Consider the following 21,830-nt stretch of genomic DNA (forward strand, 5'->3'; position numbering starts at 1 on the left):
CATTGTGAAGAAGCAACTTCTGGGCCAACCAGATGGGCTGTTCACCATCCCTTCCTTGGCATCCATTTTGAACCCAGATGACCAGGAAGATTTCTCCTTACGCCTGGTTAGAGCTTTGTGTATTTACCTCAAGGCATCTACTATGATACGACCCTCCCAGAAGAGACTTTTCATCCCTTTATCCACATCTGCCACCACGGAAGTCTCCCGCACCACGATTTCCTTTTGGCTATGCTCAACGATTCTTTGGGCCTACACCTTGGCTGCATTGCCTCCCCCCTGCGACATTGCATCCACGATGGCGCTGCACAACAAAGTGCTGCTGTAAGAAAGACAATGATATATCAAGCCAATTCATGTGTCAACTCGCATAGGGTCACTATGGTTGGTTGGTTGGTTGGTTTGTTGTTTAACGCCGCACTCAGCAGTATTCCAGCTTTATGACGGCAGTCTGTAAATAATCGAGTCTGGACCAGACAATCCAATGATTAATATCATGAGTATGGATCCACGCCATTGGGATCGATGACATGCATCAACCAAATCAGCGAGCCTGACCACCCGACCCCTTTAGTCGCCTCTTACGACAAGCATAGTCGCCTTTTAGAGCAAGCATGGGTTGCTGAAGACCTATTCTACCCCGGATCTTCACGGGCCACTATGCATAGGATTACGATGCATGACCCTATGTTTAGGTAAAGACAACGGTGATGTTGGGATGTGTTTCGGGTGTATGTATATTTTAAGCTGGAAACTTCCACACCAAGACGAGAAGGAGAAATGCACAATGTGAGATAGGATAAGTTTATAAATATACCATTTAATGTAATCTTTATCATATAGTATATAATGGCAACAGAAATGTCCATAAAATGTTGAGTACTGAATGGGTTAATGATTGAAAACTGCAGACTAATCGACATGTTGGATGTTCTTAAATATAGTTCAATAATGAGCAGTTGGTCCCTCTCACTCCATACGTCTGTGTGTTACCGGCAGTGAGGACACTTGGAACAATTCTCAGTTATAACACACCAGCTTTGTGATAATGCCACATGGTACATTGCCCTGAATAGCTATATTTATAATCTGAGCAAAATCCAAGTCTTATTTCTGCTGCTGCAATTGATGATGCTTAACAACTTTTTGTTTCTAATTAGGATCAGATGGTTTTGATTCAGTTCTTCTTGTTTCAGTACGTTTGCATACAGGCTTATTCAACAAGACTGGTATTGTACAACTTCAAGTTAATAATGATTGGTTGGCTGTTTGTTCTGATGGGTTTGATGACAAGGCTGCCACAGTTGTGTGTAGGCAGCTGGGACTGTCGGCCACTGGAGTGGCCGAACCCGTGGCTTTCCCGGGCTACTATTCCAGCAGGTACTCCCGGGGAAATGCCTCCTGCACAGGGACAGAGACATCCTTCCTCAGCTGCAGTCAAGAAATAGACCAATATGCCTGCCCCTCCAGACGACCAGCAACTGTGGTGTGCAGGGACTCCAGTGCTGGTAAGTCCCAGTGATCACTACAGAGATTGTAAGCTGTGGCGGTAGTAAGCCAAGTCAGGCTATGTGACAGTGATGGTAAGTCCCAGTGATCACTACAGAGATTGTAAGCTGTGGCGGTAGTAAGCCAAGTCAGGCTATGTGACAGTGATGGTAAGTCACAGTGATAACTACAGAGATTGTAAGCTGTGGCGGTAGTAAGCCAAGTCAGGCTATGTGACAGTGATGGTAAGTGACAGTGATAACTACAGAGATTGTAAGCGGTGGCGGTAGTAAGCCAAGTCAGGCTATGGTTATGATGGCGGTCTGTAAATACAGTCCAGTGATTGATATCATGAGCATCAATCCACACAATTGGGAAATGACAACATGAAATAAACCAAGTCGCGGCCACCTCGGTGGTCTCGTGGATTGAATGTCTGCCCAGAGAGCGGATGGTCAGTGATTCGATCCCATGGCCATGTCATACCAAAAAAACATTAAGAGGTGGTACTTGTTGTTACCCTGCCTGATGCTTGTTCTAACGGGGATAAAACAAGGATGGGTGTCTCAGGTGTCAATTAAATGCGTCAGAGTAGGGTCTCCACGTTTAACTGCAGCATGTTGTATCGGTGGGCTAATACCACAGAACTGTCCCTACTCTGAATTACAAGCAGGGCGGTCGGGTAGCCTAGTGGTTAAAGCATTCGCTTGTCAAGCCGAAGACCCGGGTTCAATTCCTGACATGGGTACAATGTGTGAAGCCCATTTCTGGTGTCCCCCACTGTGATATTGCTGGAATATTTCTAAAAGCAGTGTAAAGCCATACTCACTCACTCACTCAATGAATTACAAGCAGCCATGTACACACATGCATGACATCACGATGTGAGTACAATAATCTTTGATGACATGACATGAAACCCCATTTCACGGTTTTACCTCTGCTCAACCATGTAGCAATAGAAATTGGCACTGGTCCTATAGTCCTTGTCAAACTGCCCAAATCTAAACGTATCATGAGGACTATTTGAAATTTGACATTTTTAAGGGTTTGACTACATGTTATCATTATAAAGACATGTGTACAATTACCATTGTTTCAGCATTGATGAAGGTCATTGGTCATGGTAACAGAGGTCGTGTAATAGTGAACAAGTATGGCATCAATGGGACGGTGTGTTCCTCCGGCTGGGACGACCTGGATGCCAGAGTGTACTGCATGGAGCAGGGGTTCCAGGATGGATTCAGCAGCAGCCAGTACGCCTACAGGGATGTGCCGCAGTGGATCAGCGATGTCGGCTGTGTTGGCGCCGAGAAGACCCTGCTGGACTGTCCGTTCTCCACAACAGTTGACACAGACACCTGCAGTAGGGATGCCAGTGTTTTCTGCTTCAAGAAAGAAGACCGTAAGTTTTACCATTTTCAGATCATAGTGTTTGCGCAGCAAACTGCCCTCATCACTCGTCCGAATGAGCTTTAGATAATCACTTATCAGTGTGTTTGTTGTGTCCGTTAATTATGACATGAAGGGTTCAGTTTCTCTCTCACTCTCTCTCTCTCTCTCTCTCTCTCACTCTCACTCTCTCTCTCTCAACTCTGCATCGCAACTATTATGTGTTTATATGTGTCTTTTGACAAATTGTTTGAATTCTTTGGATCTCTACTAGTCTACAAGCTTGGGTATTGTTGAGTATTTTGGCATTAACTATCTTGTTTATTCAGCCTGATTATGTATTGGAGTTGTTAGAGTAGAATGGTCACAAATGACATGACAAAAGTGATTTCAGAAAATAAATCATAATTCCCTCGTTTCAATATTTTCTCAACATTACTCCATACAGCAGGTGGTAGACTTTGGTCAAATTCGCAATGAAACAGTGTTTGGAAACTCAGGTCTTTCAATCTTTTTCTTTTCAGTTGCCACATTCATCTTGACTAAGCAGCCAGCAGGTGAAGACCGTGTGGGTCAGGTGGTGGTGTCTAAGAATGGAACGACCCAACCTATGTGTCTCAGCCATTATTTCAGTAATGATGACGCCTCCGCTGTGTGCAAGAGTCTCGGTCAAGAGTTCGTGGGTGGCCAGCCCTACTATGGGAACCTGACAATCACTGGCAGTAGCGACTACTACTGGTCAGTCTCCATGGCTTGTAGTGGCACGGAGAAACAAGCCGACATCTGTATCACTCACTGGAGTCTCATGTCAGACTCAAACAGGAATTCCACTTCTTGTCGACCGGTGCATGTTGAATGTTTCCGCGAGGGTAAGTACTAGTCTGTCCTGCAGTCACAATGTTCTAATCTTTGCCCTCCCTCCATTGTAATCGTAGAATATTTGTTCATTTAACTTTGGTTAAATTTGATAATAATTGCCAACACCTGAAGGGATGATTTAAATCCTGCTGGGGTCTGGCACATGATGCAGGAAGCGATGGTACTGTAAGTCCCCATGGACCCTAGCATTGGGTTCCACCTTCAGCTGCTGGCGATCTATAGCCCTTTTTTATTATGTATTGTTACATATAGTGATATCTTTTTATGGTTGTATGCTAGTTTTAAAGTTTAATCTGTGATATTCAAGTTGTTTTACTGTCCATCAGGTTTTTATTTATTAAATCTAAATATATGTATTTTCAACGTATAACTTCTCGTCACGATATGGTTGAAATATTGCCGATGTGACGTTAAATATTAACTCACTCAGTCCCTCCTAAGTGTTTTCCAACAAGTTTGAGATGGGTGTGGTCAGTTTTTCAACAGGTATTAGGTGTGTTACCAAATACTTATAAACATGTTCATGTTGTTGCTTACTCCCAAACTCAAGCTGACAGTGTATCAGGGTAAAATGTTGCTGAGCATGGCATTAAACCCAATTGCCTTAAATATTGAGGACCTTGGTGTCAAGTTTGTAACTGTTGGGGAGATAACTATTTGATGATAAACAATTCTGTTTCCAGTGCGTCTGTACCCCAATAGCCTGGCTTCTGTGGGCAGCCTGGTGATCAATAACGACAATGCCTGGACCGCTGTCTGCATGGATGGGTTCACGGACACCTCGGCTATGGTTGCATGTATTGAGATGGGGTATGCTGGAGGGAGAGTAATGACATCAAGCTACCCTGCTTCAGGATTCTCCAACAAATTTAGAAATGTCATGTGCACAGGTGCAGAGAAGTCCTTGAAAGACTGCCCAGGAGAGATGACCAAGTCCTACGCCACATGCAAAAATGACAGAGAAGCAACAGTGTCTTGTTACAAGAAAGGCAATCAACCAGGTCAGGGGAAAAGAATATGATTGATTATTGATGATGATTGATGATAATAATGATGAGGATAATGTAATGATTGATAATTATGATTGTGATGATTATGGTGATGATGATGATGATGATGTCCATTGGGCTGTGTGTAGAGGGAGCAAGGGCCCTGACCTGATGATGAGCCTAACCAGCCTGACTGTGCCAGGATCACCCAAACCCTCTTTGCTGCATTTTTTATTTTAATCTGTGCATCCTGATTATAATAATAATAATTACTTTAGGGTATTACTTGATTTCCCCTTTTTCTGTCGCCTGTGTCTTTTTGACATGTCTGTTTTGTCGACCCACCCTAGTGTGGACAGAATGTTGCAGATCCATTTTCTCATGAATCTGTTCTATGCCAACAGCCATGTCATGACCAACCTTTTGTTTAATGCCTGATTTTGTACAAGGCTGGAATGTGAATGTCCATTTTGGAATTTGTTGTCCTACGTATCAAGCACAGCTCAAACATGTAAGACATGCAAACCCTTGGAAATCATGATCTTTCATCTGAACAAAATCCAAAACATCTTATGACTTGGTGAGAACTGTTGCTCTAATGTGTACTTTGTTGTGCTTACCCATTATCTCTTGCAACACCAAGAATGTCCCTGACTCATTGTACCCATCTGGGCCTTGCAGAGTTGCGTCCCTTGGGCACGCCAGAAACGTATGATTGTGGGTTCGAATCCTGGTTCACCCCGATTATGTTTCTAGGTTTGTCAGCACCATACTCATGCTCGTGGGTTTCACCGAAGTGGTAAACGTCTGAGACCTGCATCACTTCGGGCTTTCCTCCCACATTAAGCTGACATGCTGTGATATAACTGGAATACTGTTAAGAGCAGCGTTAAACCCAACTCACTCACTCACTCACTCACTCACTCACTCACTCACTCACTCACTCACTCACTCACTCACTCACTCACTCACTCACTCACCCACCCACCCACCCACCCACTCACTCACTCACTCACTCACTCACTCACTCACTCAAACCAGGCCCTTTGGCCCAAATGACCACGACATTAACCACGAGGCTCCAGTTCCTTGTTCTGGAAGTGTGCATGTGAAGTCAAGATAACTGACTCAGTTGTTCCAGAAGATTGAGTCATCCATTGTTTTGCCTGTTATCAGAGACGACCAGCGTGGCCCCAGCAAACGACTGCTCCAACTTCCAGTATGTTAGGAACATAGCGTCTGCATGTGGTTCTCAAATAAGCGTAATACAGAATAAAACCAAGCCATCATGCGAGTAAGTGTTCTGTCATAGGTCAGTTAGATACGACTCATTGCTTGATAAGGATACTAATAATTTTGTTCTTTATAAATCAGCCATTTTCACACACTTTACACTTAACTATGAATATTGTATTGTCATTAGTACCAAACATGCAATTATTGAAATGACCAAAGTCTAGCTCTCATTTAAATATATGAGAATATATTTGAATTAGTCTGAAAACTTTCAAAACAATTTATTAAAGGTTTGCTTAATTCTTAAATAGTGCATATTCAGTGAGCCAAAAAGCATCCCTAACATACCTTGTTCTCTAGTGGCCTACAATTTGTATGAGCTGTGGTGTTGGTGTCATTAGGCTTGTGCATGGTAATGTCTTGTTGAACAGCTACCTCCTGGACGTAGCTGAGTGCGCGGCCACCAATCTGTGTTACCAGACTGGCTACTACAAGTGTTCTGTTGAAGACATCATGATGACCTTCAGATATAACTCGAACGCCACCAGAGACTGGCTTGGCCTGCATAATGCAAAGGATGCCTGTGATGGTATGTTGTTGAAGCTCACCTTCACATCAGTGTGAAGTCATTATGGTTCTTGTCAAACTGTAAACCTTGGAGAGGGCTTCAGTGTAAGGATATTAATTTATCATCCAAAACTGGCTCCCACAGGAGATATCGCTTTGGTGAGATCAAGCAATATCTACACTGTAGATATCACTGCAATGAAATTGCATCACAATGCTTTGCAGACTGTCATTGGTTACCATGACATCACAATCAAATGACATCACCAATGGCTCTGCTACTGAACCTGTTAACACTTGCTTTTTACACTTAAGACACTGCTTATTACCGGTAACTGTCTACAAAATGAAAAAGTTGGAAGAATGATATTGGATGATAAATCAGCAAGCCTTTGAGTTTTTCCATTTTTATCAACTCGTGTTGATATATTTGATAACAAAAGACACTCGGGTGAGATTCACTATATTCATGAAAATTGAATAGGCCAATATGGCTACCATGAGTAATTTGGAGACATTCATATTTTTGACACATTGGGTCTGTCAGATGAGGAGTAGGAAGAAAATAGCTTGACTGTAACACATATAATTCATTGTGCTCATCAGGTATGGCGATGCCCCACAGCATGTGTGAAGACAAGACTGCCCTCACCTGCCTTGTGGGGATATGTGCTGTTGGGTCTAGGGCGGACTTTGTCAAGCTAGACCTGCCCACACAGTGCAGGTAGGTGGCATGACACTGGACTTCCTTGTGTTAATCAACTGTTCACTATATGTTTCTCTTATCTGTACAATATACCGTATATCGCTGTGTATAAGGCAAGTTTTTTTGTATCTAGAATTAGGGGGCTTAGAGAGGGGAGGGGGAGGGTTTGATGTCCCTGTGACATTACTGTGAGCACCTAACACCAGAAATACCATGTCAACAAATCCGTACTGAAGTACACAAACTAATCATATAATTACAGTGTCTGGTTATAAAGAGTGTAATATACATAATCCTGAAAGAAAATGACGTTGGTCAAAACTGTATGTTTGGAACTGCCTGTACAAATAGTAAATAACATTTTTTAAGCAGACATTTTCAGATGACAGGTTAGATAGACTATGGCTCTTCATTATGAATGCAACCTATTGATGGGGCTGGTTGTTGGTTGTCAGACAGGTGACTGATCCTCACAACTAGAATTGACACTGACATAAAGGGCCTTTGGGTAGACTAGTGGTCTAGTGGTTAAAGCGTTCGCTCTTCACGCCAAAGACCTGGGTTCTATTCCCCACGTCTGAAGCCCATTTCTGGTGTCCTTAGCTGTGATATTGCTGGAATATTGCTAAAAGCGATGTTTGTTTGTTTGTTGTTTAACGCAGCACAATATCAACTATATAATGGTGGTCTGTAAATAATCGCGTCTGGACCAGAAAATCAAGTGATTGACATCATGATCCATGCACTTGGGATGTGATGACATGCATCAACAAAGTCCAGCGAGCTTGACCACCCGATCCTGTTAGTCGCCTTTTACCACAAGCATAGTCGCCTCTAACCACAAGCATCATCCCCTTTTTCGGCAAGAATGGGATGCTGAAGACCTATTCTACCCCGGATCTTCACGGGTCTAAAAGCAGTGTAAGACAATACTTATTCACTCACTCACTCACTCACTCACTGACTTCATTATTTTTTCAGTGTCCTGGCCAACATGTCATCTTGTGTTGTGACCAGACTGAGGAGCCAGGGACAGGGCTGCAGCTTGGACGATATACGACTGGTCATGACCAAGGTGGTGCTGGATACCATGGACTTTGATGATAAACAGTGCTCAGGAAGTGAGTTTTCCAAAAGGAATCATAATAACAAAATACAGTTAATCTTAATCACCACAATGATTTCATTTGCCAAAAATGCTATAACTTTCTTTAGTACATCTGACTCCCACCGATGCGAGGAATGTTGTCATTATCCAATACTTATGTATACATCCATGCTCGTCACGATATGGCTGAAATACTGCCGATGTGACATTAAATATTAACTCACTCACTGCATACATGCATGCAAGACCATTTGTTATGGGCCTCAAAAATAGGCCTGTGTCTATGGCAATACTTTTTTTTACTAAAAACGAACTTGGAGGGGGAGTAATAAAAATAATGTATGGAATATTGGGACATTGCCCTTGCACAATCAGACACCTGGAATAATGGGACTTTGCATTTGCACCATCAGACACCTGGAATATTGGGACATTGCCCCCTGCACAATCAGACACCTGGAATATTGGGACATTGTCCTTGCACCATCATACACCTGGAATATTGGGACATTGCCCCCTGCACAATCAGACACCTGGAATATTTGGACATTGCCCTTGCACCATCATACACCTGGAATATTGGGACATTGCCCCCTGCACAATCAGACACCTGGAATATTGGGACAATGCCCCTTGCACCAGAGCAACCTCCTCTTTGAAATGGTGTCAATCCATATTTCAAGTTCATTATCATCCAGGGGTCCATACCAGGAAGCTATCGTAGAGCAAAAGTTATTATAACTCCCATACTTTAACATATACTTTACTTTTCCAGGGTAGGCATGGTTATGGGTCATTGACTTGGTCACCCAGTGGTGCAAGTTCTGATAGTGTGCTTTTTTATGTAGTTGACAGAATTCATATACCACTTTACAAATCTGTCCTTTGGATTGTTTTAAGAATCAACCTCTTCTCCTGCACCAACCAGTGATGGTAACTACTGCTCTGATGTTAGGATGTATAGGAACTTTGAACAGAAGTGCAGTGATGAAGTCGCAGCAATGCAGAAATCACCAGACTGTGTGTGAGTATACCTGTCTCTGGAACCCCTAAAGGCCTGTATGTCGTTATCATGGAAAAAACAGTTTCTTCAGTCTATGAACCTTCCACATAGAAACCTATGATCGTGGGTTCTAATGCAGGTGCGCCCCGATCATGTTTCTAGGTTTGTCGGCACCATACCCATGCTCGTTGGTTTCACCGAAGTGGCAGGTGTATGCAACTTACCCATTATCTCTTGCAACACCAAGAATGTCCCTGACTTATTGTGCCCATCTAGGCCTCCAAACCAGGCCGGGGGTACTAGTGGCTGAGTCGTCTAAGGTGGCGCGATTCGCTGTGCCGAGTTGCGTCCCTTGGGCACGCCAGAGACCCATGATTGTAGGTTCGAATCCCAGTTTGCCCCGATTATGTTTCTAGGTTTGTCAGCACCACACCAGTGCTCATTGGTTTCACCGAAGTGGTAAACGTCTGAGATGTGCATCACTTCGGGCTTTCCTCCCGTATTAAGCTGACACACTGTGATACAACTGGAATACTGTTAAAAGCAGCGTTAAACCCAATTTTCTTACTCAGATTAGTTCACATAGACTTCTTTAAGAGAGACGGGGACCATTGTTCAACTTAATTCAACTTTATTTCAATAAAGCTTTCATTCACATGGTGTGATAGTTATCAAAACAATGTTACATTGGTCTGACCTGTAAAAGTTTTCATTTCACAACTCATATGGGTTACAACATGGCATAGTTTGACTGCATGCATGTTAAGTTTAGTCTCTCCACTCAGCTGCCTTTGTGTGACTGAAGGTGTTTTTATGGCAGGTAAAACAAGCAGGGCAATGACACTTCCATTCCATTTATGAATGATATATATTCCATATAAGTGTGCAACAGCTTGTTTATAGCAATACACTCAAAATATTTTATTTTTTGCAGTGGACTGTCAGAAGTTGCCAAATGTCTGTCCGGCGCCGTGTGTGAAAACGGAACACATTTGTGTGGCAAGGATGAAATGATGCTGGCGTTCCGCTATAACGGAAACTTCACACGTGACTGGCTTGGACTGGATGGTGCAAAAGACAAATGTGATGGTAGGTTGGATTGTGAAGTGTCCCAGGATCGACTCCAGGGCCCTGACGGGGCAGTCGGGTAGCCTAGTGGTTAAAGCGTTCGCTCGTCACGCAGAAGACCCTGGTTCGATTCCCGACATGGGTACAATGTGTGAAGCCCATTTCTGGTGTCCCCCGCCGTGATATTGCTAGAACATTGCTAAAAGCGGCGTTAAACCATACTCACTCACTGCAGGGCCCTGACACACACATGACAGAACACTGCAGAAACATTGTCACAAATATAGTTGTCATTTGCAGTGAGCCAGGTTATTGTGGCGGGACTGTTACCAGTGAAATTGTTCAAATCAGTGTTATGTTATGTGCTATTGCCTTTAGAATATATGTCAAGACGTTCCAGACAGTTGCTGGTGTCTGGATTAATTAGGATCTGACTGTCAGGGTTTCACAAGTTAATGTCATCTTAATTCTCTATGCGGAGTTGAATCTCTTGGGCGTGCGGAAACCATGATCATGGGTTTGAATCCCAGTTTGTCCTGATAATGTTTCTTGTTTTGGTTTTCTGTGTTCACCAAAGTGTTGAATTCTTAAAGCCAGCATCACTTTACTGATGTGGAAGAAACACATTAAAATGTAAATGTATTGGTTATTTTTTTTTAGTACATATCCACATTACTAGGTATACCCACCCACCTATGAAAAAAAAACCTGTCTGATCATTATTATCGGGGTGTCATGAAAAACTTACAAATTAAAGCAAAAGGGTTGTATGGGGCAAATATATCACGTCTACTTTTTTCATAGAAATGTCTTAATAAATTTGAACATTAATTAGGAAATGGTAATTTATTTCAGGGGTTCAGGAAAATATGTCTGATCCTTGTTTGCAGTGTCTGGCCCTTGTTTGCAGTGTCTGATCCTTGTTCGCAATGTCTGGTCCTTGTATGCAATGTCTGGTCCTTGTATGCAATGTCTGGCCCTTGTATGCAATGTCTGGCCCTTGTTTGCAATGTCTGGTCCTTGTTTGCAATGTTTGATCCTTGTTTGCAGTGTCTGGTCCTTCTTGCAATACCTGGCCCTTGTATGCAATGTCTGATCCTTGTTTGCAGTGTCTGACCCTTGTATGCAATGTCTGGTCCTTGTATGCAATGTCTGGTCCTTGTTTGCAATGTCTGGTCCTTGTTTGCAATGTCTGGCCCTTGTATGCAGTGTCTGACCCTTGTATGCAATGTCTGGCCCTTGTATGCAATGTCTGGTCCTTGTATGCAATGTCTGGTCCTTGTATGCAATGTCTGGTCCTTGTTTGCAATGTCTGGTCCTTGTATGCAATGTCTGGTCCTTGTATGCAATGTCTGGTCCTTGTATGCAATGTCTGGTCCTTGTATGCAATGTCTGGTCCTTGTTTGCAATGTCTGGCCCTTGTTTGCAGTGTCTGGTCCTTGTATGCAATTTCTGGTCCTTGTTTGCAATGTCTGGTCCTTGTATGCAATGTCTGGTCCTTGTATGCAATGTCTGGTCCTTGTTTGCAATGTCTGGCCCTTGTATGCAGTGTCTGGTCCTTGTATGCAATGTCTGGTCCTTGTTTGCAATGTCTGGTCCTTGTATGCAATGTCTGGTCCTTGTATGCAATGTCTGGTCCTTGTTTGCAATGTCTGGCCCTTGTATGCAGTGTCTGGTCCTTGTATGCAATGTCTGGTCCTTGTTTGCAATGTCTGGTCCTTGTATGCAATGTCTGGCCCTTGTATGCAGTGCCTGACCCTTGTTTGCAATGTCTGACCCTTGTTTGCAATGTCTGGTCCTTGTATGCCATGTCTGGTCCTTGTTTGCAATGTCTGGCCCTTGTTTGCAATGTCTGGTCCTTGTATGCAATGTCTGGCCCTTGTTTGCAATGTTTGATCCTTGTATGCAATGTCTGGTCCTTGTATGCAATGTCTGGCCCTTGTTTGCAATGTCTGGTCCTTGTATGCAATGTCTGGCCCTTGTTTGCAATGTCTGGTCCTTGTTTGCAATGTCTGGCCCTTGTATGCAATGTCTGGTCCTTGTTTGCAATGTCTGGCCCTTGTTTGCAATGTTTGATCCTTGTTTGCAGTGTCTGACCCTTGTATGCAATGTCTGGTCCTTGTTTGCAATGTCTGGCCCTTGTATGCAATGTCTGGCCCTTGTTTGCAATATCTGGTCCTTGTATGCAATGTCTGGTCCTTGTTTGCAATGTCTGGCCCTTGTTTGCAATGTCTGGCCCTTGTTTGCAATGTCTGGTCCTTGTTTGCAATGTCTGGTCCTTGTTTTCAATGTCTGGCCCTTGTATGCAATGTCTGTTCAGATGTCAAGTGTATACTTCTGTTTCCCTAGGCATGGTTCACAGTGGTGTCTGTGAAGATGTGGACATTCTCACCTGCCAACTCCAAGCCTGCAGTCCCGGAACACCTGAGGAATTCGCCATTCTGCCATTAGATCAAAAGTGCAGGTAATAGTCCACAGACATACCATTCATATTCCATGGCTCCTTCCTTCTCTGCTCACTTTACAGATTTTTACCCTAAGCCATGGATGCCGGATTTGCTGCTTGTTGGTGCCAAGCGTAGCCTTATCTTGAACCTTTACCCAAGCATCTGACCAATGCAGGGTATTTCTCCCAAGCAGTAAATAGACATTCATAACATCATCTGGATGTTACTATGAACTTATGTTAGAAACTGCAAGGTTTCTTGATTTGATAAAACATGGCCCAAATGACGAGATTGGGGGGCAGTCCCAAAATGGATGATTTCAAAATTGAAGTAAAAATCTAAAAAGTCAAAGCATATATCTGGTTATTACAGTGTCAAAGATGTCCTAGCACATGTAATGAAATGCTTCCAATAGTGGTACCTAACTGTTTTTGGTTTTTTTTAATTTGGCTTTTGCTGATTCACTGGCCCTAAACATCAGCAATGTGAATTTTGTTTGGATTGTTGCTCACAATATTAATCATTGGATTGTCAGGTCCACATGCGATTATTTACAAGCCATATTCATACAGCTGGGATAGTGCTGAGTGTGGCGTTTAACAAACCCCAAAATTAACTGAGTCTCTAACCAAGACTTTGAGAAGTAATCTCCATAAAACAAAGGACTTGACAGTTCCACAGTGTCACTAGCCTTAGTTAATCATCTCTTTTCACTGAGGGTCTGTTTTCACAAAAGTGCAACTTTTCCATGCCACCAATTTTGGTAACTACTTTTTATGAACGCCACAGAAATTGTATATTGATTCCTACCAATGATGGGTTCCAGTGTGTGGAGTTCGATGACCGGCTGCACCCTGTCTGCGCTGTCTGCTAAGGGGAAGAAATGCAGTGAAGATGGAATCAGGAAAGTGACCAGTGAGATTGCTGAAACTGCGTTCAAATTGGACTTGTCAACTTGTTTAAAATGATAAAGTAAGACTTTTTGACATTTCTCTGAGAAACATAGCTTTAGATTCACAATAAATTATTAAGAAACTACATTATTAATAAACTTATGTACATAAGGACACTTGATGACAAGCAGTGGTCAAAATCTGTAGAGATACTTCATGAATAGCAATGGTAAACATGTATAAGTATACTAGATGAGAAGCAAGGCTAAGGGTAATACAGGGAAAGACAAGTAGGAACAACAGGTAGGCATCTTTCCCTGATATCTTACATCAACATGGCGTCTGTGGGAAAGAGGGCATTAAAGTACATAACATTTCGTGGATATATAGAGGATATTTCATGTATCCAGTGAAATATCATGTATCTCTCATCAAGTGATGGGAGAAAGGAGATATTTTCATGTGTATTTTTCCCCCCATCACGAGATGAGAGAAACATGATATTTCATGAGACGTATGGAATATCCTATTTATAATATAATATACACTATTTCATTACAAATGTAAAACCTTGAAACTCCCTCCCTAACACACAGGGACAGTGAACCGTCCCATGTATTTGCAACTTAAAAAGTAGTTTCTTGTTTGCAGAAATCTTGAACAATATAAACAAAAGTATAAAAAAATATTTATGGTTATGAAAATTCTTTATCATACGTGTAGATATGATTATGTACAAAATCAACTTTAACAAAAAATATTCTTTAAAACTTCAAGACTGCTGTTGGTAGCAAAAGATCACATGCTCGTCAAGTAACAAAAATGACGCTTTGCAAAACGAACAGTCTCAACTGACAAGTTAAATGAGAAATTTACGGTATAACAAAGCATTTTTTAGAGAATAACAAACTGAAAGAAGAGATATTAACTCCAATTGATTATTTTGCCTTGTCAATGTGGAACTATCGTAAGGCCATTCATGGAACCTTTGCATATAGCATGTAGCAAGGTCACATGTTTTTTTCCATGCCTCCACTCTCAGATTGGTGCTAGTTATAAGGGGGCCTACCAATCGAAAGCCTGTGGTGTTTCTGGGTTAGAATTGTCCCAGGACAACCAATGATGGTCCTAAGAGGTGAAAGGGGCGGTCGGGTAGCCTAGTGGTTAAAGCGTTCGCTCGTCACACCGAAGACCCGGGTTCGATTCCCGACATGGGTACAATTGGTGAAGCCCATTTCTGGTGTCCCCACGTGATATTGCTGGAACATTGCTAAAAGCGGCGTAAAACCATACTCACTCACCCACCTAAGAGGTGACCAAGGTGATTGAGTTGTCAGGCTTGGTGACTTGGTTGATGATGTGTCACCACACCCAGATGACGTTGATCATTGCTCACATTATCAATCACTGGATTATTTGGTCCAGACTAGATCATTTACAGGCCACTATCATATACCTTATTCACAGTATCATGTGCCCTGTGTACTTAGGCAAAATGACAAAGGGCGTGGGATAAAGCCTTGTGGATAAAGCGTTCGCTCTTCATGCCGAAGGGGGCACAGGTGGCCCAGTTGTCTAAGGCGCCGCGATTTGCTGTGCAGAGTTGCGTCCCTTGGGCACGCCAGAAACCTATGATTGTGGATTCGAATCCCGGTTTCGCCCCGATTATGTTTCTAGGTTTGTCAGCACCATACCCGTGCTGGTGTGTTTCACCGAAGTGGTAAACGTCTGAGACCTGCATCACTTCGGGCTTTCCTCCCACATTAAGCTGACACGCCGCGATATAACTGTAATACTGTTAAAAGCGGCATTAAACCCAACTCACTCATCATGCCAAATACAGGGGTTTGATTCCCCACATGCGTACAATGTGTGAAGCCCCTTTCTGGTGTCCCCCGCCGTGATATTGCTGGAATATTGCTAAAAGCAAGGGAAAACCATACTCACTCACTAGAAAAATGACAAAAGGGGTGAGAGAGTGCTTACTAAAACTATACACAACTTAATTTTGTTTAGGTGATCAAACCGTTGATGAAACTTAAAGAAAATCAATAATAGTACTGGACAATTAAAGACACCTTCTGAGCTGTTTTTGATGTTATTGTAAAAACAAATATGTAATATACAAAAGAAAATATGGACTGTCATGAACATTTTCGGTCTTATTAGGAGGGCACTAATAAGGATGTATTACAGTTTGGTCAAGAAGTTGGTCAGGGGCTGTTTCTTGGAACAAATACGGCAAATACAGCAGCTGGAATATTGCTGAATGCAGAATTAACCATAACAAACAGACAAACATGCATCAAACAAACTAACAAACACAAATGATGGTTAGAACCAATGGATAAAGCATTTGAAAATTTGGGAAGAAAGTTCTCACACAATATCATTGGCAGAAGATATACCGTAACTACCTTTTAATATCATATTTCTATTCCAGGACAGTCCTGCTTCAAGAAGAATTTGCACAAAGACTAAAAACGGTTGCAAGGGATCTTTAAATAACTGTATAGACTATCATTATAGTTGTATATTCAGAAAACACAGTAGGGGCTCCTGTGTGTGCCAATCGGTCATTCCAATCCTGTTAGCCCACATGCTCTTGTAGAGTGCAGTTGCATTCCGTCAGTAGGTTATTGAGCCTAATGAATGGTGTTGCAAATTATTGCCAGGAACAAGATAATAGCAACAATGAATTTGTTACCATGGTGATAGTGATTTGTGTTGCCATGGTGATGCAGTGATTTGTGTGTTACCATTGTGACGCAGTGATTATTGTGTGTTACCATAGTGACAGTGATTTCTGTGTTACCATAGTGACAAAGATTGAAAGGGGGTGGGGATCATGGGATTGGACTCCGGTGTGACTGTGCAAGGTACCCATGCGTTAGTATGTCTGTGTCAATTTTAGGTTTAGAGATTTCTTGAAAATTTTGTGTGTTTCATGTTTTAGGTCGTAACTGAAGAAGCTCTTTGAAAATATGTTTGCTCAACTTTTACACATTATGAAATCCATTAATTTCACCTTAGTATTGTTTGTGTCATGTTAGTGCTGTTGAATTGAGAATGTTGACAATCTAGAAGTTTTACACCAAGGACTTGGTGAGGTGTAAAGACATGTATAACTTTTACCTTTGAAGGCTCAGCTCCACGTGTGTCACCTGTCCTATCAATGTGCATGGTTTCAATCTGAATTAATTCCATTGCCGCCAGGTCTAGCTGTAACATAAGATGTTTAAACTACCTATACTGTGCCTGTTGGTATTGTTTGGCCGGATTTTATTGTTCTACCATGTTGCTGGTCAACTTATGGGTTTTACTGAGAGGCTCTTTGCAGTTTAGTAACACACACCAATATGTGTTAGGGAATTGAAACTTTATTTTTGAAATATCTGTGTCCAAAAGTCCTTTTATGTATTCAAGATTGTAATATTGTTACAAAACCGTGATATACGTATTGTATGTATATATTGAAACAGATTTTAGTTTTTATTTGGATGACTTATTGCCCGGGTATCAAAAAAAGAAATCTTTTATTTGAAGAAGCATCATTGTACAATGAAGATCAAACTTTTATATATATTTTTATACAATAAACAGTGGTTTTATACACAATTCTCTGTTTGTTTTTATATGATTCCATGTTTGCCTGATCATCTTAGTGGTATCAAGATGAAGAACACGTGACTTATGTTCATCAGAGCATCACTTTCCTAAAGTGAGTGAGTGAGTTAAAATTTAACATCGCATCGGCATTATCCCAGCCATATAGCCACTATGATGATGATGTGCTGGACATAATGTCTGACATGATACCATGAAACCTCACATATTCCAGGAATGGCGATATGCTTGTCGAACGCTGACTTGGTTGATGCATGTCATTGTGTCCCAATGGCGTGCATCGATGCTCATGATGTCAATCACTGGATTGTCTGGTCCAGACTCGATTATTTACAGACCACAGTCATATAGCTGGAATATTACCGAGTTCGGTGTTAAACAACAAACACTGGAACTGACTTGAGAGAATGGTAGTTTGTGACACTGGAGTAAGTATTACAGATGTTAGTGGCAGTCTACCTGGACCATGAAGTTACATGGTCAGGTGCCAGTCTAAGGTGACACATTTAATAGGTAGAGTTGCGTCCCTTGGGCGTCTCAGGAACCTATAATTATTGGTTTGAATACCAGATTCACTCTGATTATGATTCTTGTTTTGTCAGCACCATACTTGCTTGTAGGGAGCACCAATGTGGTAAACCTTGAAGACCTGCCTCATTTTCGTCTCTCCTTACACTGCAATTCCGTTCAAAACATTAAACTAAATTCACCCGCTCATAAAATTACATTGTGTATATCCAGGGTTGTCAAGTTGAGCAAAATGTTCAGCACAAGAATTGTAGGTTCACCGACAAAGCTCAATGTTGGCGTGAAAACTTTACGTTGACTTTCGACCATTGCGAACACCCCTACCGTGATTGTTATAGTTCACAAATTGTTGCATTGCCCCGCCATGACCCCGTTCCAAAAAGCGATCTCAGGGCTGGCATTGTCGTAAGCCTATGCTAAAGTATTGGAGTCACGGTCGACTAAGCGCCAAGATCGCTTTGTGGTACGCGGCTAATATAACAGTGAACGTTAGGGTGAATATCTGCCATTTTAGTATTTTCTGACCATATTGAATTGTTTTAAGGCTGTTCCAGTATCAACTGCACCTTAAGGTGACACGTTATTGAACTACTATTCATATCTACCGTCCTAAGATTTTCTGCAGAACCCTTAGCATAGTGCAAACCCGGATCCTGTGACTCTTCAGTAAATGTGTCGAGTATACAACATGTCAAGAGCACTCTAGATACCGGAATGAATGTGTTCTAGTTCTCTTTGGTTTTTTTTTTTTCAATTTTAAGGTTGTTGTTTAGGCATTGTTTTTTTTCAATTTTAAGGTTGTTGTTTAGGCATTTTATTTTTCAATTACAGACCCTTTGACGCAAAAATATGGAAAGTGAAAAACTTATTTTATCACAAATTGATACCATACCTATATATGAAAAGGATTACATGCTAAGCGACGATATTGTTTGTAGCTTCACCGGTACTTCTGTGTGGTTTTACTCCCTTGTAAACGCTACTAGAAAATTGTTACCATTCCTGACCTTTTGACCATTTGACAAACAAAATCATATATGTGTACCTTTCACATCAAAGTGACCCTATATTCTCACAAGGATCAAAGTAAATTAATATAAGCAACATATATTTATTTGAACAGTATTAACCAAGATTTTGAGAAACACATCCGTGAACCAACTAAATGAAAAACGGGACTTAGCTTGTATTGACTTTTGACAAATATTTCACCAGCAGCACTTGAATACTGCTGCTGCGGCGGTATCAAGGACCATTAACAAAACATGTATGTCTGTGCCAGGCTTTATATACACCGAGCTACGGGATATATGCCTCATAAACTTCACGCAAGGGACCGCCAGGTGTGTACAATAATAACTGGAGTTTTGTGAAAACAGGTTAGGAATCCTAAAGCCGTGTTGTTTTCCAGACGTACAAGATTACCGCGATGATATCGTCTTGTAAATCTTTCTTCTTGTGAAAAGGGTTTAAAGGTGACCTTGACGATAAACAGCTTATTGTGAAGAACTATAAGGAAGTGTGCAATTGTGGAAAGATCCGATCTCGTTTAAACGTGTTTCCATGGGGACTTACCGCTATCAGACATCAAACAACTGTGATCATTGGTTGCCCGTATTCAAAGGTGTCAATCGTTGATTCATGTCTCAAATATTGATGGTGCCATGTTAAGTCTCGACCCATGAATATGCGGGGTAGAATAGGTCTTCAGCAATCCATGCTTGTCTCTTCCCCCCCTAGCCTCCTGCCCTTGCCGTAAAAGGTGACTATGCTTGTGGTAAGAGGCGACCAACTGGATCGGGTGGTCAGGCTCGCTGACTTGGTTGATGCATGTCATCGTATCCCAATTGCGTGGATCGATGCTCATGATGTCAATCACTGGATTGTCTGTTCCAGACTCGATTATATACAGACCGCCGTCATATAGCTTGAATATTGCCGAGTACGGCGTTAACCAACAAACAAACAAACAAATGTTAAGTCTCATATCATTTGATGGGATCGGTTTTCGATTCCCAAGTTAGCATTTGGGCCTGGCGGTCGGGTAGCCTAGTGGTTTAAGCGTTTGCTCGTCACGCAAACTCACTCACTCACTCACTCACTCACTCACTCACTCACTAGCATTTGGGCAAAGAGTAGTTGACTGGGTGGACAGGTTTGGTGACTGTGCCATAGTGTCCTCAAACAGCTGATTGATGTTGATTCTTTCGGTCCAAATTTGAATAATTATAAGCTGGAAGTGACGGCGTAAAATAACACTCACTCAGTACAACGTGTGAATCCAATACTTTAGTCCCACCCTATGATATTGCAGCAAACGTCGCGATGCTATTGGGTTACTTGTTTGGCCCAGGTTATAAACCCTTCACCTAGAATGGCTGAGAAGTTGTTGATGCGGTGATAGCACAGGTGGGACTAACGGGATCGGTTGGTCAGGCTCGCTGACCTGGTTGATGCATGACATCGTATCCCAATTGCGTGGATCGATGCTCATGATGTAAATCACTGTATTGTCTGGCCCAGACTCTATTATTTACAGACCGCCGTCATATAGCCTGAATATTGCAGGGTGCGGCGTAGAACAACAAACAAACAGGAACTTGTTTGACCCAGGTTATAAACGCTTCACCTGGAATGTCTGAGAAGTTGTTGTGGTGACAGCACGGTAGTGCATGAGCAGGAGACAGACATGTATGTTGTAGATGTTTACAGTATTTGTCCACGAGTTGTAAATCACTGGTATGACGCTGTTTACGGCCTTATGAAGACAGAAACATAGCGTCTCAAAAGGTCAAGATATTAAACCATAAAAACCTGAACAAAGGCTCGGAGTACACTTGTTTGCTGTCGCGTCATGTCGGCTGCAATAATTCATGCTTTCACATTTACAGGTTTAAGAACGTGATAGGCTGTTTCGTAACCGTACGTCTACCCGCATCCACACCCATACATCACGATCATTTGAGATATCTTTCGACCCGTGAAGATCCGGGGCAGAATAGGTCAACCTATGCTTGTCGTGAAAGGCAACTATGCTTGTCGTAAGTGAGTGAGTGAGTTGGGTTTAACGCCGCTTTTAACAGTATTCCAGTTATATGGCGGTGTGTCAGCTTAATGTTGGAGCAAAGCTCGAAGTGATGCAGGTCTTAGACGTTTACCAGTTCGGTGAAACCCACGAGCACGGGTATGGTGCTGACAAACCTAGAAACATAATCGGGGCGAACCGGGATTCGAACCCACAATCATAGGTTTCTGGCGTGCCCAAGGGAAACAAATCTGCACAGCGAATCACAGTGTCTTAGACGACTGGGCCACCCGTGCCCCCCTTGTTCAATGAAATGGGAACATTATTCCTTTCTCATAAGGCCATCAACAGACCAATAACTATTTATGTAGTAATAAGTGTAACAAGTATTAGCCTTAGACGACGACCCCCCCCCCCCCCCCAGACCGCCGTCATATAGCTGGAATATTGATGAGTGCGGCGTTAAACAACAAACAAGCAAACAAACAAGATATCTTTCACTGACGGAGTCGGTACATTTTGTATGGTTTCCCTGGCTTTGTTATCTGTGTTTCGTTACATGACAAATATGAGACTTAGTCCGATGTGACCTACTAACAAACTGACGACGACTACGAAGTGGGCTCTCCTGATTCTTGCGCGTTTGCAGCCACGGTCCATGTTCGCGAAGCCAGGTTAGCATAATTGATAAAGGAGTTGCGAACCTTAGCGCTAAGGTTGAATTATGCAAGTGGGCCAAGTCCTCGAAACCAACGTATACGGGTAAAGAGCTGACAGACCAAGGTTCGTAATCGCGGCGTATATGAGAGGCGAAACCTAAATCAGCAGATCCTGGAACGATTCAGGGACACACCTCTACAAAGATAAGAATGGT

At 42.3% G+C, this 21,830-nt stretch overlaps 1 protein-coding gene across 5 annotated transcripts in view; it reads left to right on the forward strand.

The window, feature by feature from the left end:
- LOC124119039 overlaps positions 1-17,394 on the forward strand; it is a 130,874-nt gene extending 113,480 nt beyond the window's left edge. For all 5 annotated transcript variants that reach the window (XM_048393706.1, XM_048393708.1, XM_048393707.1 and 2 more), the window contains 13 exons: positions 1,197-1,508; positions 2,591-2,893; positions 3,405-3,749; positions 4,443-4,760; positions 5,925-6,042; positions 6,416-6,573; positions 7,158-7,275; positions 8,239-8,378; positions 9,266-9,389; positions 10,303-10,457; positions 12,786-12,900; positions 13,710-13,855; positions 16,220-17,394. In XM_048393706.1, coding sequence (XP_048249663.1) covers positions 1,197-1,508; positions 2,591-2,893; positions 3,405-3,749; positions 4,443-4,760; positions 5,925-6,042; positions 6,416-6,573; positions 7,158-7,275; positions 8,239-8,378; positions 9,266-9,389; positions 10,303-10,457; positions 12,786-12,900; positions 13,710-13,851 — 2,348 coding nt within the window. In that variant the 3' untranslated portion in view covers positions 13,852-13,855; positions 16,220-17,394. The remainder of the gene's footprint in view (positions 1-1,196; positions 1,509-2,590; positions 2,894-3,404; positions 3,750-4,442; positions 4,761-5,924; positions 6,043-6,415; positions 6,574-7,157; positions 7,276-8,238; positions 8,379-9,265; positions 9,390-10,302; positions 10,458-12,785; positions 12,901-13,709; positions 13,856-16,219) is intronic.
- Positions 17,395-21,830: the final 4,436 nt, after the last annotated feature.

This window comes from Haliotis rufescens, unplaced genomic scaffold (assembly GCF_023055435.1).
Source record: "Haliotis rufescens isolate VD_foot unplaced genomic scaffold, xgHalRufe1.0.p SCAF_12, whole genome shotgun sequence".
NCBI classification, from domain to species: Eukaryota; Metazoa; Mollusca; class Gastropoda; order Lepetellida; family Haliotidae; genus Haliotis; species Haliotis rufescens.